Source organism: Kogia breviceps, chromosome 12 (assembly GCF_026419965.1).
Source record: "Kogia breviceps isolate mKogBre1 chromosome 12, mKogBre1 haplotype 1, whole genome shotgun sequence".
NCBI classification, from domain to species: Eukaryota; Metazoa; Chordata; class Mammalia; order Artiodactyla; family Physeteridae; genus Kogia; species Kogia breviceps.
Genome location: NC_081321.1, coordinates 23,251,281 through 23,267,304, shown reverse-complemented (window position 1 = coordinate 23,267,304; position 16,024 = coordinate 23,251,281). Strand labels below are relative to the sequence as shown.

At 39.4% G+C, this 16,024-nt stretch overlaps 1 protein-coding gene across 1 annotated transcript in view; it reads left to right on the top strand.

The window, feature by feature from the left end:
• Window positions 1–16,024, top strand: part of OVCH1 (ovochymase 1) — a 67,037-nt gene that overhangs the window by 40,451 nt on the left and 10,562 nt on the right. Inside the window, 3 exon segments of the mRNA XM_059081585.2 lie at window positions 1,057–1,213; window positions 1,534–1,629; window positions 4,250–4,474. Of these exon segments, the coding sequence (XP_058937568.2) occupies window positions 1,057–1,213; window positions 1,534–1,629; window positions 4,250–4,474 (478 nt within the window).

Below are 16,024 nucleotides of genomic sequence, written 5' to 3'. Positions count from 1 at the left end.
GTATGTTTTTATACACCCAAGTTGTTGAGAGTTCTTAATCATGCAAGAATGTTGCATTTTGTCAAATGCTTTTTTGTACTATTGAGATGATGATACTATTTTTAACTTTCACATTTATTGACTTGCATATGTTGAACCACCCTTGCATCACTGGACTAAATCCCACTTGATTATGGTGATTGATCCATTTAATATACTGTTGAATTCAGTATGCTAGTATTTGGGGGGGATTTTTACATCTATGTTCATTAGGGATATGGGCCTAATTATCTTTTTTTGTAGTGTTCTTTTCTGGCTTTAGTATGAGGGTAATGCTGACCTCATAAAATGAGTTTTGGAGTATTCCCTCCTCCAGTTTTTGGGTAGACTTTGAGAAGGAGTCTTGTTTAAATGTTTAGTAAAATTCACTAGTGAAGCCATCTGGTCCTAGGCTTTTCTTTGTTGGGATGTTCTTTTTTTTTTTTTTTTTTGTGGTATGCGGGCCTCACTGTTGTGGCCTCTCCCGTTGTGGAGCACAGGCTCCGGACGCTCAGGCTCAGCGGCCATGGCTCACGGGCCCAGCCGCTCCGCGGCATGTGGGATCTTCCCAGACCGGGGCACGAACCCGTGTCCCCTGCATCAGCAGGCGGATTCTCAACCACTGCGCCACCAGGGAAGCCCTTTGGGATGTTCTTGATTATTGATTCAATCTCCTTTCTTGTATTGGTCTGTTATGATTTTCTTTTTCCTCTTGATTTGGTGTTAGTAGGTGGTATGTTTCTAGGAATTTATTTCTTCTAAGTTTATCCAATTTTTCGGTTTATAGTTGTTCATAGTGGTCTCTTATGATCCCTTGTATTTCTGTGGTACCAGTTGTAATGTCTCCTCTTTCATTTCTTTTATTTGTGATTTCATTTATTTAAGTCTAAGTATTCTAAGGTATATAAATTGATTAAAATAATCTTTAAGAAATTAAAGAAATATATTATGAATAAATTATTGATTATTCCTGTTCCAAAACTGAAAGCAGGAGTTCTGATTAAAGCAGTTTTAGAACATGTTTTCTTGGTGTTTCAGGGAGATTCTGGTGGGCCATTAGTATGTAAACATGAAAAAGCTCCCTTTGTCCTCTATGGCATTGTCAGCTGGGGAGCCGGCTGTCCCCAGCCAAGAAAGCCAGGCGTATTTGCCAGGGTGAGTGTCTTCTTGGACTGGATTCAATCCAGAATCAAAGGTAAATATTTTTCAGATATTATAAAAAGGTGCCTCTTTTTTATAGAGTGGGTTTGGGAGAGGTGAGAGTGGTGAAAATCAGCATTATGAAAGAGAAGACCATAATATAGTATTTTATTTATTTTAGTTTCTAAACACATTAAAATTCTGTAAGCATAAGTTCTTCCTTAGGCAGAGTTATGGTAAAACTGACATTTCCTGAGGCTGCTTTAATCCTAGATTTGCAATTCTCTTTGAAAAAAAATCTGCTCTGGAACAGACTACATTTTGTCCTTAGGCTTTCATCTTTATTTACTTTTAACATGTTCTCCCCAGATGCAGGTCCTGTTTTACTTCAGATAGATAAAGAAAGCAAAATCTTAACAAGACAACAGTTGCCACCACCCACACCTTCAAGAGACAGTGCATCTGGGCCAGGTAGTGGATGTTCATGTTATGCCATTAATATAGCTAGTAAGAATTTAGCAGAAAGCATTGCTCATCTGGGTTCACTAATTTTCTTTGGAATACCGTAAACTGTGTCTTCATTCTGGTTGGTAGTTTAAGCTGAAAGACAGGAGAGTTGTTATTGTTACTGTCTAGGGATCTTTTCTACCCCATAGATACAGCTGTTGCAGGTTAAAAAAAAAAAAAAAAGTTTTGTGGTTGTGAACAGTGCTTGAATATTGGAGAAGTTCACAGAATTATTCTGACCTCTGAGCTATTTATTGCTACATGAACAAAGGCCCTTAGGCTTTCAGGTATCTTGCTAGATAAAGACTCTGGATATTAGATGACCAAGACCAGTATCAGTGTTAGTGTCTCTCTTAATTCTCCCCCAGTTGTAAGTGTCTGCTAATAGGATTTTTATTTTTAGTTAAAAGCAAAAAGGAACTGGAGATTTAGATGTCTGTGATAGATTTATAAGAAGATAAAAGTTCCATGATACCATCATTCTTGGTTTCCAAATGGTCAGGATCTTTCCCTTTTCATCCATCTCTGCCCCATCCACTCCCATATACACTCAAGCCCAATAGACAACTAGAAAGAGTTGGAGGAAAATGGAAAAGGATGCAGGAGAGAAGGGGAAGACTTGCTAGAGTGATGACCTTCAGTAGAAGAAAGTGCATGAGATCTCGTGTCCAGGTGGAAGGGTGGGTCTTGGATAGGAGCAGAGTGCAGTTTATCCATAGTTGCCAGATGGAAAGCAGAATATTTAGGCACTGCTGCTGTTGTTTGGGTACATGTGGGAATGGGAATGGCAGTTCTCCTCTAATTGCTTACATTTTCTTAGCACATGAAACAGAGGATTGTGGGAGAGGCTCTGAGGGTTTTGAGAGAAAAAGGAGAAAGTAGTAAACAGTTCTCAAAAAAAGTGACCAAGTGCATGGACTACGAAACTGTCGTAGAATTGTTTGGCAGCATAAAAGCCTCTGAGATGAATGATCATAAATTTAGAGGGAAGCTAATCAGTTAGTTTGGTTGTATGTTTTCCTCTGGAGACACTGAGGCATACCACATAGATGCAGCCCAGGTGGTGAGTAGATTCAATTATAGTGGGTTTTTCCAAGTATACAAGAGTATAAGGGAATTGAGAGTGTGTGTGAGGAAGAGATTAAAATGATGGGTGGTTGGAATTTAAGCTAGGAAAAGAGCGAAGCAAGGACGAAAAGTTAAGGAACAGGAAAAGGTGGTGGGATAGATGAATTACAAGTCTCAAAAGGTGAAGGAGTGTTGGTGTAAACTGAAAAATAGAAGATTGTGGTTAGAGATGGTGGTTCTTGAAACTGAGTTTATGCAAGGCTTACAGTTATTGCTAATGACCAGGTCTCTAGGGACTGACCCTTTGGAGGAGTGAATGAGGTCAGGTGAAGGACAAGATCATTGGAGGAAAGTTGAGAAACTGAAGAGATTCAGTGCTGCAATCATCTGTATGGCTATTGAAATCAGCAAGATATATGGTAGGAATAGTGTTGGAGAAAATGACTGCTAAAATCTTCTAGGAATGAAGTGGAGTAACTCAGGGACCAGTTACAGGTGGTACCTTCTGACAACACAAGAGTCAGGAGTCAAAACAAGAGTCAAAGTGTCATATTTAGATTAAACTAAATCTGGAATTGGGGTTGAGATGGAAAGCGGACTTAGGTTTAAGATCATAAAACCTAATGATTTTGATGGTTTAACTGAATAATTTCAATGAGTGCCGAAGTAAGTTAAGGCATGTTAATAAGCACTTAGAATAGGGATGGTATGACCCATGATGGGGGTCAGTAAGTGTTGTGGTGTAGTGACCATCAAGTGTGTTCTTTGAACTGTCCCACTCAGACTATTAGAAAATGAACATTGTTAAAATGCAGAGAAGATATTTCTCATTTGTATGTGTTCAGAAATACTTATGCATACCAAAGAACTTCCAAAGTTTTACATATAAAAGGGTATTGTTTTGTTTTACTTCTATGAATATTCTATGAGAAAAAGTGTTAGGATTCTGCCATATTTAACACCTACCCACTCCCACCACTTGCTTTTTACACAAGGGAATGAATGAATCTTAGCAATGGTTTTTTGAAATTGTTACCCCATTTACAAAAAGTAGTGAGTGGTTGGGAATTCATGACTTTATATGATTCAGTTCCTTTTCTTGATCTCAGTCCCAAGCTCCATGAATGTAATCATTTGTCCCAGCAAGATAAGTGCTCAGCAAAGTCAATGAAGCTTTTAGGAACAGATCTTCAGTTGCATCTCAAAGAAGGAAAAAAATGAAAACAGGCTGGGATTAGAGGATGCAATGCAGTCCACTGTGCATTTTCTAAGAAATTTTAAAAATTCAGTTAAAACTCATTTTAAGTAATTATTGTTTAAATTATACTTCTACAACCTCATTTCACAAAAGTAGGACACATTAAATGGGATGATCATTTTACCTAAGAATTTGTAACTGATGGTAATTGTTTTAATTTTCTTCTTGCAAGCCTAAATTATTCGAGTTTATGATAAAATCTCATTTTTCTTTGTCTTATTTATGTGGTCTTTGGTGTCCCTATGTTCTGAATCATAGGCTGTTACTCTGAAGTGGAGCTGGAAGAGCCCAGAGGCTTTTTTTCCTCTCCAAGATATCCACTGGATTATAGAGGAAAACTGGAATGTTCTTGGGTGCTCAGAGTTTCACCAAGCAGTATGGCAAAATTCACGGTTGAGTATCTGTCACTCCCTGGGTCTCATGTGTGCCGCGATTCAGTTCTGACTATTTATGAAGAAAACCACAATGAGAGAAGGATGTCAGGTAAACCTTAGGGGCATTTATACGTTGTGCTGGGAGCCTTTTCTGTGTAGGCGGCTTATGATCAAAGGGAGAGTTTGACTTGGTAATAATACCGAAATGTTGATTCATGTAGTAGGCGTGACTTTTTTTCTAGGCACATTTAATATTTTCAAAATTTGAATTTACAAAACAGGTATACTAAAGGTTGAGTGGAAGTGTCTGTATGTAAGTGTATTCGGAAAAAAAAAAAAAAAAAAAAAAAAAAAGACGGGAGAATCCAGCTTCTTCAAACATAGCAGAACCGTGCCAGAATGCCAGAAATGTGTGTAAGACAGAGGAGGGGTTAAGATAATTAAAAATCATGCAGGGGGGTAAGGTGCTGAATTTTCAAATAAAGCAAAATACATTAAAGGCTTTTAAAATGGTAGAATTAAAAAGATTTGCTAATAACATGCCAACTGTCATCTCATTTCCTGTACAGGCAAACCTGGTTTTGTTCAGCAAACTTGCCACCTGTTCTTTGTATAGGTGTAATACAGGCTTTTTGGTTCTAAGTAAAGGGGGAGGTGGGAAGGTGTTGGAAATAATTTGGTTGATGGGGATACCTGGAAAGAAAAGTTTATGTATGTTACTCTGAGTGTGTGTGATTTACACACAAGTGCACGTGCTTGATTCAGGAGTATACGGAGGCCAGAGAATTGCTTTGAGGTTGAGATTGTTTTCTCAGGATAAATTCTGAGAGATTGAATTATTGACTTAGAAGGCTCAAACATTTATTTAAAGGATCTTTCTTTAGAAATACTATCTCATTTAGACTGCAGAGAAAACAATTAACTGCCTATCCCACACTGCACATTTTTCCCCTATGATCAGATTACCTTCCCCACCCACCCTGAATAAAATGGCTCGAGATCTCCTTGTAGCTGCAGTGAAATCCAGACTCCCTAGGATGACCTTTTGCCTCACTCTCCCTTAGCTCATCATGCTCTCCCCTCAGGGCCCTTGTCCATCTACCTCTCCCAGCTCTTCAAAGAGCTCTTCCTCATCCATCTAGTCAAGTCTTAACTGGAATGTGCCTTCTTTTTTTTTCTTTTTATTTGACATTTTAAAATATAATTTTAAAGGTTATTTTCCATTTACATTTGTATAGCTAATACAAAATACTAGCTCTATTCCCCATGTTCTACAGCACATTCTTGAGCCTATCTTATACCCAATGGTTTGTGTCCCCCACTCCCCCATCTCTATATTGACACCCTCCCCACTGGTAACCACTAATTTGTTCTCTATATCTGAGTCAGCTTCTTTTTGTTATAGTCACTAGTTCTTTTTTTTTTTTTTTTTCCATTGGAGTATAACTGCTTTACAATTCTGTGTTAGTTTCTGTGGTACAATGAAGTGAATCAGCTGTATGTGTACCCATATCCCCTCCCTCTTGGAGCTCCCTTCCCCCCACATCCCAGCCATCTAGGTCATCACAGAGCACAAGCTGAGCTCCCTGTGCTATACAGGAGGTTCCCACTAGCTATCTATTTTACACATCGCAGTGTATTTATGTCAAACTTAATCTCCCAATTCGTCCCACCCTCCCCTTCCCCGCCTGTGTCCACATGTCTCTTCTCTAAGTCTACGTCTCTATTCCTGCCCTGCAAATAGGTTCATCTGTACCATTGATCTAGGTTCAACATATGTGAATTAATATACGATATTTGTTTTTCTCATTCTGGCTTACTTCACTCTGTAGGACAGACTCTAGGTCCATCCACATCTCTACAAATGACCCAGTTTTGTTCCTTTTTGTGGCTGAGTAATATTCCATTGTATATATGCACTACATCTTTATCCATTCATCTGTCATTGGACATTAGGTTGTTTCCATGTCCTGGCTATTGTAAATAGTGCTGCAGTGAATACTGGGGTACATGTGTCCTTTTGAAGTATGGTTTTCTCAGGGTATATGCCCAATAGTGGGATTGCTGGGTCATATGGTAGTTCTGTTTTTAGTTTTTCAAGGAAACTCCATACTGTTCTCCACAGTGGATATATCAATTTACATTCCCACCAACAGTGCAAAAAGGTTCCCTTTTCTCCACACCCTCTCCAGGATTTATTGTTTGTAGATTTTTTTGATGATGGCCATTCTGACCGATGTGAGGTGATACCTCATTGTAGTTTTGATTTTCATTTCTCTAATAATTAGTGATGTTGAGCATCTGTTCATGTGCCTCTTGGCCATCTGTACGTCTTCTTTGGTGAAATGTCTATTTAGGTCTTCTGCCCATTTTTTCAATTGGGTTTTTTGTTTTTTTGATATTGCACTCCATGAGCTGTTAGAATATTTTGGAGATTAATCCTTTGTCTGTTGCTTTGTTTGCAAATATTTTCTCCCATTCTGAGGGTTGTCTTTTCATCTTTTTATGGTTTCCTTTGCTGTGCAAAAGCTTTTAAGTTTCATTAGGTCCCATTTATTTATTTTTGTTTTTATTTTCATTACTCTAGGAGGTGGGTTAAAAAAGATCTTGCTGTGGTTTATGTCAAAGTGTGTTTTTCCTATATTTTCCTCTAAGAGTTTTATAGTATTCGGTCTTACATTTAGTTCTTTAATCCATTTTGAGTTTATTTTTGTGTATGGTGTTAGGGAATGTTCTAATTTTATTCTTTTACATGTAGCTGTCCAGTTTTCCCAGCACCACTTATTGAAGAGGCTGTCTTTTCTCCATTGTATGTTCTTGCCTCCCTTGAAATAAATTAGGTGACCATATATGCATGGGTTTATCTCTGAGCTATCTATCCTGTACCATTGATCTATATTTCTGTTTTTGTGCCAGTATCATACTGTCTTGATTATTGTAGCTTTGTAGTATAATCTGAAGTCTGGGAGCCTGATTCCTCCAGCTCTGTTTTTCCTTCTCAAGATTGCTTTGGCTCTTCAGGGTCTTTTGTGTTTCTATACAAATTGTAACATTTTTTTGTTTTAATTCTGTAAAGAATGCCATTGGTAGTTTGATAGGGATTGCATTGACTCTGTAGACTGCTTTGGGTAGTATAGACATTTTTACAATGTTGATTCTTCCAGTCCAGGAGCATAATATATTTTTCCATCTGTTTATGTCATCTTTGATTTCTTTCATCAGTGTTGTACAGTTTTCTGAGTACAAGTCATTCACCTCCTTAGGTAGGTTTATTCCTAGGTATTTTATTCATTTTGTTGCGATGATAAATGGGATTGTTTCCTTAATTTCTCTTTCTGGTTTTTCATTGTTAGTGTATAGGAATGCAAGAGATTTCTGTGCATTAATTTTGTATCCTGCAACCTTACCAAATTCATTGATTAGTTCTAGTAGTTTTCTGGTGGCATCTTTAGGATTTTCTATGTATAGTATCATGTCATCTGCAAACAGTGACAGTTTTACTTCTTCTTTTCCAATTTGTATTCCTTTTATTTCTTCTCTGATTGCCATGGCTAGGACTTCCAAAAACCTGTTGAATAAGAGTGGCAAGAGTGGACATCCTTGTCTTGTTCCTGATCTTAGAGGAAATGCCTTCAGTTTTTCACCATTGAGAATGATGTTTGCTGTGAGTTTGTCATATATGGTCTATATTATGTTGAGGTAGTTTCCCTCTATGCCCATTTTCGGGAGAGTTTTTATCATAAATGAGTGTTGAATTTTGTCAAAAGCTTTTTCTGCATCTATTGAGATGATCATATGGTTTTTCCCCTTCAATTTGTTAACATGGTGTGTCACATTGATTAATTTGCATATATTGAAGAATCTTTGCATTCCTGGCATAAATCCCACTTGTTCATGGTGTATGATCCTTTTAATGTGTTGTTGGATTCTGTTTGCTAGTATTCTTTTTTTTTGTGGTACGCTGGCCTCTCACTGTTGTGGCCTCTCCTGTTGTGGAGCACAGGCTCCGGACATGCAGGCTCAGCAGCCATGGCTCACGGACCTAGCCGCTTCAAGGCATGTGGGATCTTCCCAGACCATGGCACGAACCCATGTCCCCTGCATCGGCAGGCGGATTCTCAACCACTGCGCCACCAGGGAAGCCCTGTTTGCTAGTATTTTGTTGAGGACTTGTGCATCTATGTTCATCAGTGATATTGGTCTGTAGTTTTCTTTTATTTTGATATCTTTTATTTTGATGTCTGGTTTTGTTATCAGGGTGATGGTGGCCTCGTAGAATGAATTTGGGAATGTTCCTCCGTCTGCAATTTTTTGGAAGAATTTGAGAAGGATAGGTGTTAGCTCTTCTCTAAATTTTTGATAGAATTTGCCTGTGAAGCCATCTGGTCCTGGACTTTTGTTTGTTGGAAGATTTTTAATTACAGTTTCAATTTCATTACTTGTGATAGGTCTGTTTATATTTTCTAATTCTTCCTGGTTCAGTCTTGGAAAATTGTACCTTTCCAAGAATTTGTCCACTTCTTCATGGCTGTCCATTTTATTGGCATATAGTTGTTTGTAGTAGTCTCTTGTAATCCTTTGTATTTCTGCGGTGTCAGTTGTGATTTCTCCTTTTTCATTTTAAATTTTATTGATTTGTGTCCTCTCCCTTTTTTCTTTATCAGTCTGGCTAAATGTTTATCAATTTTGTTTATCTTCTCAAAGAACCAACTTTTGGGACTTCCCTGGTGGCACAGTTGTTAAAAATCTGCCTGCCAAGGCAGGGGACACGGGTTTGATCCCTGCTCCAGGAAGATCCCACGTGCCGTGGAGCAACTAAGCCCATGTGCCACAACTACTGAGCCTGCACTCTATAACCCATGAGCCACAACTACTGAAGCCCATGTGCCTAGAGCCTGTGCTCTGCAACAAGAGAAGCCACCTCAATGAGAGGCCTGTGTGCTGCAAGAAAGAGTAGCCCCGTTTACTGCAAGTAGAGAAAGCCCACACTCAGTAACGAAGACCCAACGCAGCCAAAAATATAAATAAAATTTTTTTAAAAAGAAACAACTGGGCTTCCCTGGTGGCACAGTGGTTGAGAATCCGCCTGCCGATGCAGGAGACACGGGTTCGTGCCCTGGTCCGGGAAGATCCCACATGCCGCGGAGCGACTGAGCCCGTGAGCCATGGCCGCTGGGCCTGTGCGTCCGGAGCCTGTGCTCCGCAACAGGAGAGGCCACAACAGTGAGAGGCCCGCATACCGCAAAAAGAAAAAAAAATAAATAAATAAAAATAAAAAGAAACAACTTTTAGTTTTATTGATCTTTGCTATTGTTTTCTTTGTTTCTATTTCATTTATTTCCACTGTGATCTTTATGATTTCTTTCCTTGTACTGACTTTGGGTTCTCTTTGTTCTTCTTTATCTAGTTGCTTTAGGTGTAAGGTTAGATTGTTTGGGATTTTTCTTATTTCTTGAGGTGAGACTGAATTGCTATAAACTTCCCTCTTAGAACTGCTTTGCTGCATCCCATAGGTTTTGGGTCTTCGTGTTTTTGTTGTTATTTGTTTCTATGTATTTTTTAATTTCTTCTTTGGTTTCTTCAGTGATCTCTCTTGGTTATTTAGTAGTGTACTGTTTAGCTTCCATGTATTTGTGTGTTTCACAGTCTTTTTCCTGTAATTGATTTCTAATTTCATAGCGTTGTGGTCAGAAAAGATGCTTGATACAATTTCACTTTTCCTAAATTTTCTGAGGCTTGATTTGTGACCTAAGGTGTGACCTATCCTGGAGAATGTTCCATGTGCACTTGAGAAGAAAGTGTATTCTGCCACTTTCAGGTGGAATGTGATATAAATATCAATTAAATCTATCTGGTCTATTGTGTCATTTAAAGCTTGCGTTTCCTTATTTATTTTCTGTTTGGATGATCTGTCCATTGGTGTAAGTGGGGTGTTAAAGTCCCTTACTATTATTGTGCTACTGACGATGTCCCCTTTTATGGTTGTTAGCATTTGCCTTATGTATTGAGGTGCTCCTATGTTGGGTGCATAAATATTTATACTATTTATTAAATATTTATATCTTCTTTGATTGATTCCTTGATCATTACGTATTGTCCTTCCTTATCTCTTGTAACAGTCTTTATTTTAAAGTCTATTTTTATCTGATATGAGTATTGCTACTCCAGCTTTCTTTTGATTTCCATTTGCATGGAATATCTTTTTCCATCCCCTCACTTTCAGTCTGTATGTGTCCCTAGGTCTGAAGTGGGTCTCTTGTAGAGAGCATATATGTGGGTCTTGTTTTTGTATCCATTCAGCAGTCTGTGTCTTTTGGTTCGACCATTTAATCCATTTACATTCAAGGTTATTATCAATATGTATGTTCCTATTACCATTTTCTTAATTGTTTTGTTTTTGTGGGTCTTTTTCTTCTCTTGTGTTTCCCACCTAGAGAAGTTCCTTTAGCATTTGTTGTACAGCTGGTTGGGTGGTACTGAATTCTCTTAGCTTTTGCTTGTCTGTAAAGCTTTTGATTTCTCCATTGAATCTCAATGCAATCCTTGCTGGGTAGAGTAATCTTGGTTATAGGGTTTTCTCTTTCATCACTTTATCCTGCCACTACCTTCTGACCTGCAGAGTTTCTGCTGAAAAATCAGCTGATAACCTTATGGGGATTCCCTTATATGTTATTATTTGCTTTCCCTTGCTGCTTTTAATATTTTTTCTTTGAATTTAGTTTTTGTTGGTTTGATTAATATGTGTCTTGGTGTGTTTCTCCTAGGGTTTATCCTGTATGGGACTCTCTGTGCTTCCTGTACTTGGGTGACTATTTCACTTCCCATGTTAGGGAAGTTTTCCACTATAATCTCTTTGAATATTTTCTCAGACTCTTTCTTTTTCTTTGACCCCTAGAATTCTAATGTTGGTGCATTTAATGTTGTCCCAGAGGTCTCTGAGATTGTCTTCAATTCTTTTCATTCTTTTTTCTTTATTCTGCTCCTTGGCAGTTATTTCCACCATTCTGTCTTCCAGCTTGCTTATTCGTTCTTCTGCCTCAGTTATTCTGTTATTGATTCCTTCTAGTGTATTTTTCATTTCTGTCATTGTGTTGTTCATCACTGTTTGTTTGTTCTTTAGTTCTTATAGATCTTTGTTAAACATTTTTTGTATTTTGTCGATCTGTGCCTCCATTCTATTTCCAAGACTCTGGATCATCTTTACTATCATTACTCTGAATTCTTTTTCAGGTAGCTTGCCTATTTCCTCTTCATTTATTTGGTCTTGTAGGTTTTTACCTTGCTCCTTCATCTGTGACATAGTTTTTTGTTGTCTTTTTTTTTTTTTTTTTTTTGATGGGTGAGATTTTGTTCCTGTCTTACTGGTTGTTTGGCCTGAGGCTTCCTGCACTGGAGTTCGTAGGCTGTTGGATAGAGCTGGGTCTTGGTGCTGAGATGAGGACCTCTGGGGGACCTCACTCTGATGAATATTCCCTGGGGTCTGAGGTTCTCTGTTAGTCCAGTGGTTCAGATTCAGAGCTCCCACCACAGGAGCTCAGGCCCAACCCCCCACTCGTGAACCAAGATCCTGCAAGCCAAGTGGAGTGGCAAAAAAAAAGGAAAAAGAAGAAAAAAAAGGAGCAGAACAAAGAGTATAAAATAAGATTAGAAAACTAACAGATACGTTAGAAAAAATTTAAAAATAAAAATACAGATGAAACAACAAGTGGGAGGTAAAACAGAAGCACAATAGCAAAAAAGAGGAGGATAAAAAGCTGGAAAAGGCCTTGGCTGTGGGGGGCTCGGCTTAGGCAGGGGTGGGGTTTAGGTGGTGGGTGGGGCCTATGCTTAGGACCCACAGCACTGGTAAAGACCCTGGGTGGGGGTGGTGCTGAGGCAGCAGAATGGGTCCAGGAGTGCCTCTGGCCTTGGAGGGTGGAGGACCAGGTCTGGGACCCCAGCAGGCTCCCTGGGCCCAAGTGGGCAGGGGAAACACTAGGTGTGTTCCCCTTGACCCCCTGGTCCGGGAGGCTCCCCACGTCCGCCTCTCCTCCTCTTCCCCCCTCCTCCCTCCCTCCTAAGCTCCTAGGTCCCCCGTGGCCGGAGCAGGCCTTGGAGGGCAGAGGACCCAGCCTGGGAGCCCAGCAGGCTTTCCAGAGCCTGAGTGGGTGGGGGGAAACACCCTCTGCACCTCCCCTGGTCCTCTGATCCTGGAGGGCCCCTCCCCATCTGCCTCTCCTCTTCTCCCCCCACCTCCCTCCTATGCCCCTAGGTCCCACACAGCCTGGAGGGGGCCTCAGAGGGCAGCGGACTCAGTCTGGGAGCCCAGCCAGCTTCCTGGGGCCCAGTTGGGCAGGAGGAATGCTAGGCACACTACCCCATGATCCTCCGAGTCCCTGAGGGTCTCTCCAGGTAAGGGAACCCCTCCCCTCTCTCAACCACCCCTCAGGGGCACCGGTCCTGTCTAGTCTCCACCTCTCCTCCCCTCTCACTCCCCTCGCGTCCTACGTGGTTGCTTGAGGGTTTCTCCCATCTCCTTGGGTGTCAGGTCCCCCACCAGTGTCCAGCAGGTGCCCTAGTTTTGGGGAGACGCAAACTCAATGTCCTCCCATGCTGCGATCTTGACTCCACGCCCCCACTAGTTGTATTTTTTAGATTCCACATGTACGTGATATCATACAGTGTTTGTTTTTCTCTGTCTGACTTATTTCACTTAGCATAATGCCCTACAAGTCCATCCATGTTGCCGCAAATGGCAATATTCTGTTCATTTTTATGGCTGAGTAGTATACTATCGTGTATATATATCACATCTTCTTTATCCATTCATACTTAGGTTGCTTCCATATCTTGGCAAGTGTAATAATGCTGTTATGAACTTTGGGGGTACATGTATCTTTTTGAACTGGTGTTTTTGATTTTTTTGGATATATACTCAGGAGTGGAATTACTGGGTCATATCGTAGGTCTATTTTTAGCTTTTTTTTTTGTACGCTGGCCTCTCACTGTTGCGGCCTCTCCCGTTGTGGAGCGCAGTCTCCGGATGCGCTGGCTCAGTGGCCATGGCTCATGGGCCAAGCAGCTCCGCGGCATGTGGGATCTTCCCGGACCGGGGCACGAACCCGTGTCCCCTGCATCGGCAGGCGGACTCTCAACCACTGCGCCACCAGGGAAGCCCTATTTTTAGCTTTTTAAAAAAAATTTTTTTTTTAATTTTTAGCTTTTTGAGAAACTGTCATACTGTTTTCCACAGTGGCTGCACCAATTTACATTCCCACCAACAGTGTTCAGGGGTTCCCTTTCTCCACATAGAATGTGCCTTCTTAATGAGGCTTACCTGATTGATGTGAATTTCATCACTCCCACCTCTGTACTTCTTAGTGGCCCTTCTCTTGGCATTATTGTCTTCTAACCTATGAGGTTGTTTCATGTTTTCATGTCAGTGTCTTCCCTATTGATATGAGCTTCTCAAGGACTGAAACTCATCTCTTCACTTCAGGAATTCCCAGTGCTTAGAATGGTGCTGGACAAAATGAAGGCATTTAATAAATGAGTGACTGATTGAAAGGTCACCTTCTTAAAGAGGCCTTCTTAGTCTTAAGTAGTATAATCCTTCACCTCCCACAGTCGATTTCTATCATATTCTATTGGTTATTTCATTTGTAACAGTGGTTTCTATTTGAAATCATCTTCTTCACTTATCTGACTCACATGAAAGCATCATGAGAACAGGGATCTGGCTATTTATTTTTCCCTACTGTGTCTCCCCAAATTGGGATAATAGAGACTCAGAACATTTTTCTTTGCATGAATGCATACTGCTAAATTATTCTTCAGAAAGACTAAATCAGGGACTTCCCTGGTGGCACAGTGGTTAAGAATCCGCCTGCCAATGCAGGCGACAACAGGTTCGAGCCCTGGTCTGGGAAGATCCCACATGCCACGGAGTAACTAAGCCTGTGCACCACAACTATTGAGCCTGCGCTCTAGAGCCCACAAGCCACGACTACTGAGCCCACATGCTGCAACTCCTGAAGCCCATGCACCTAGGGCCCATGCTCCACAACAAGAGAAGCCACTGCAATGAGAAACCTGCGCACCACAATGAAGAGTAGCCCCTGCTTGCTACAACTAGAAAAAGCTCACGTGCAGCAACGAAGACCCAATGCAGCCAAAAATAAATAAAATTTTAAAATAAATAAATAAATATATTAAATACTTGTTTTAAAAAAAAGAAAGACTAAATCATTTTTCATTGCCATTAGCAATACATAAACGCCTCTTTCACCATGCCCATAACCTGATATTATCAATTTAATAAGCATTTGTACTTTTTAAAATCATTAATGGGGATAAATTTTTTTCATGTGTTGGTTAGCTATTTGTATTTTTAAATTTGTTGTCATTACCATCTATTTTTAAATTTGAGTATTGATCTTATTATTGGTTTATAAGAACTATATATATGTATGTATTATATATATATAATACTTTTTCCTTTGTCATAAGTTACAAGTACTTATTCATAAGATTGTCGTTTCCCTTTAAATTTTGTGTATTTATATGTTGATGTAAATATTTTTAAATTTATTGGTTTAAACACATTCATATATATCTTTGATCTTTGATTTATCTTTGCTTTTATTTTTAAAAATTAATTTCTCAATCCGATGTCAGAAATTTTTTAATTAAAAAAAGCTTAATCCTGCTGAAATATATTTTCTTATATGGTAAAATGGCCTTATGACTGCTTTCTTTTTAAAAAAAATTATTTTCTCTCTAATTTATAGCTATCTTTATCACATACCAGATTCTCACATAGAAGTAAATGATTTCTGGGAAAACTTGCCTTTATCATTTTCCTACTGAAAACCATGTTTGACTTTGTTGTGGATTACCTGGGGAACCCCTATAATTTTTCAACATAGCATTTCTTTGATTTGAAATTGTCAGCTTGAAACTTGTGGAATTGTTCTCTCCTTCAGATGATAGCTAGTGGAACCGTAGGACTATGATAGAAATATTACCTGTTACTCAAGTCAGGTAGTATTCTAGTACACTGTAAAATGCTATGTTTTTCCCTGTGAGAGCCAGAAACCATTCAGGAGCTGTGTTCATCTCTTCTTGCTATAAATAAATATTTGCTCATTCTTCAAATAGTATTTCAACATCATTTACCCTAAGATGTTATGCCAACTAATGTTTTTTTCTTCTTCTATATAATCTTCTCCCTTCTTTCCTCCCTACAAATATATGTGGAACACCTACTGTGGGCCAGGGACTGACCCTTCTCGGTTGTGGGCATCCAGTAGTGAACAAAATGGACAAAAAATATCCCCGCCCTTACCAACCTTATATTCTAGTTGGAGGAGGACATAGGACAATAAAATATATAATGTGTTAGACAGAAGAGCTGGGGGAAAATGAGGTGGGAAGGGAGAGAAGAAGCATCTGGGATGCAGGTGCCATAGAGTTGTATGCAGTATAACTGGCAAAAGTCTTTCTGAGCAGGTGACATTTAAATAAATGTTACAGAATGATACTGAATTATTCTTAATAGTAGGTGACTTTGATTCTAAGAAAATCAAGGGTTCTTCCTATACCTTTTTAATCAGCTCTCTGAATCATTTTAGAATTATGGTTATAATTTTATGTTCTGTCTTTGACTTAGGTTCTTAAA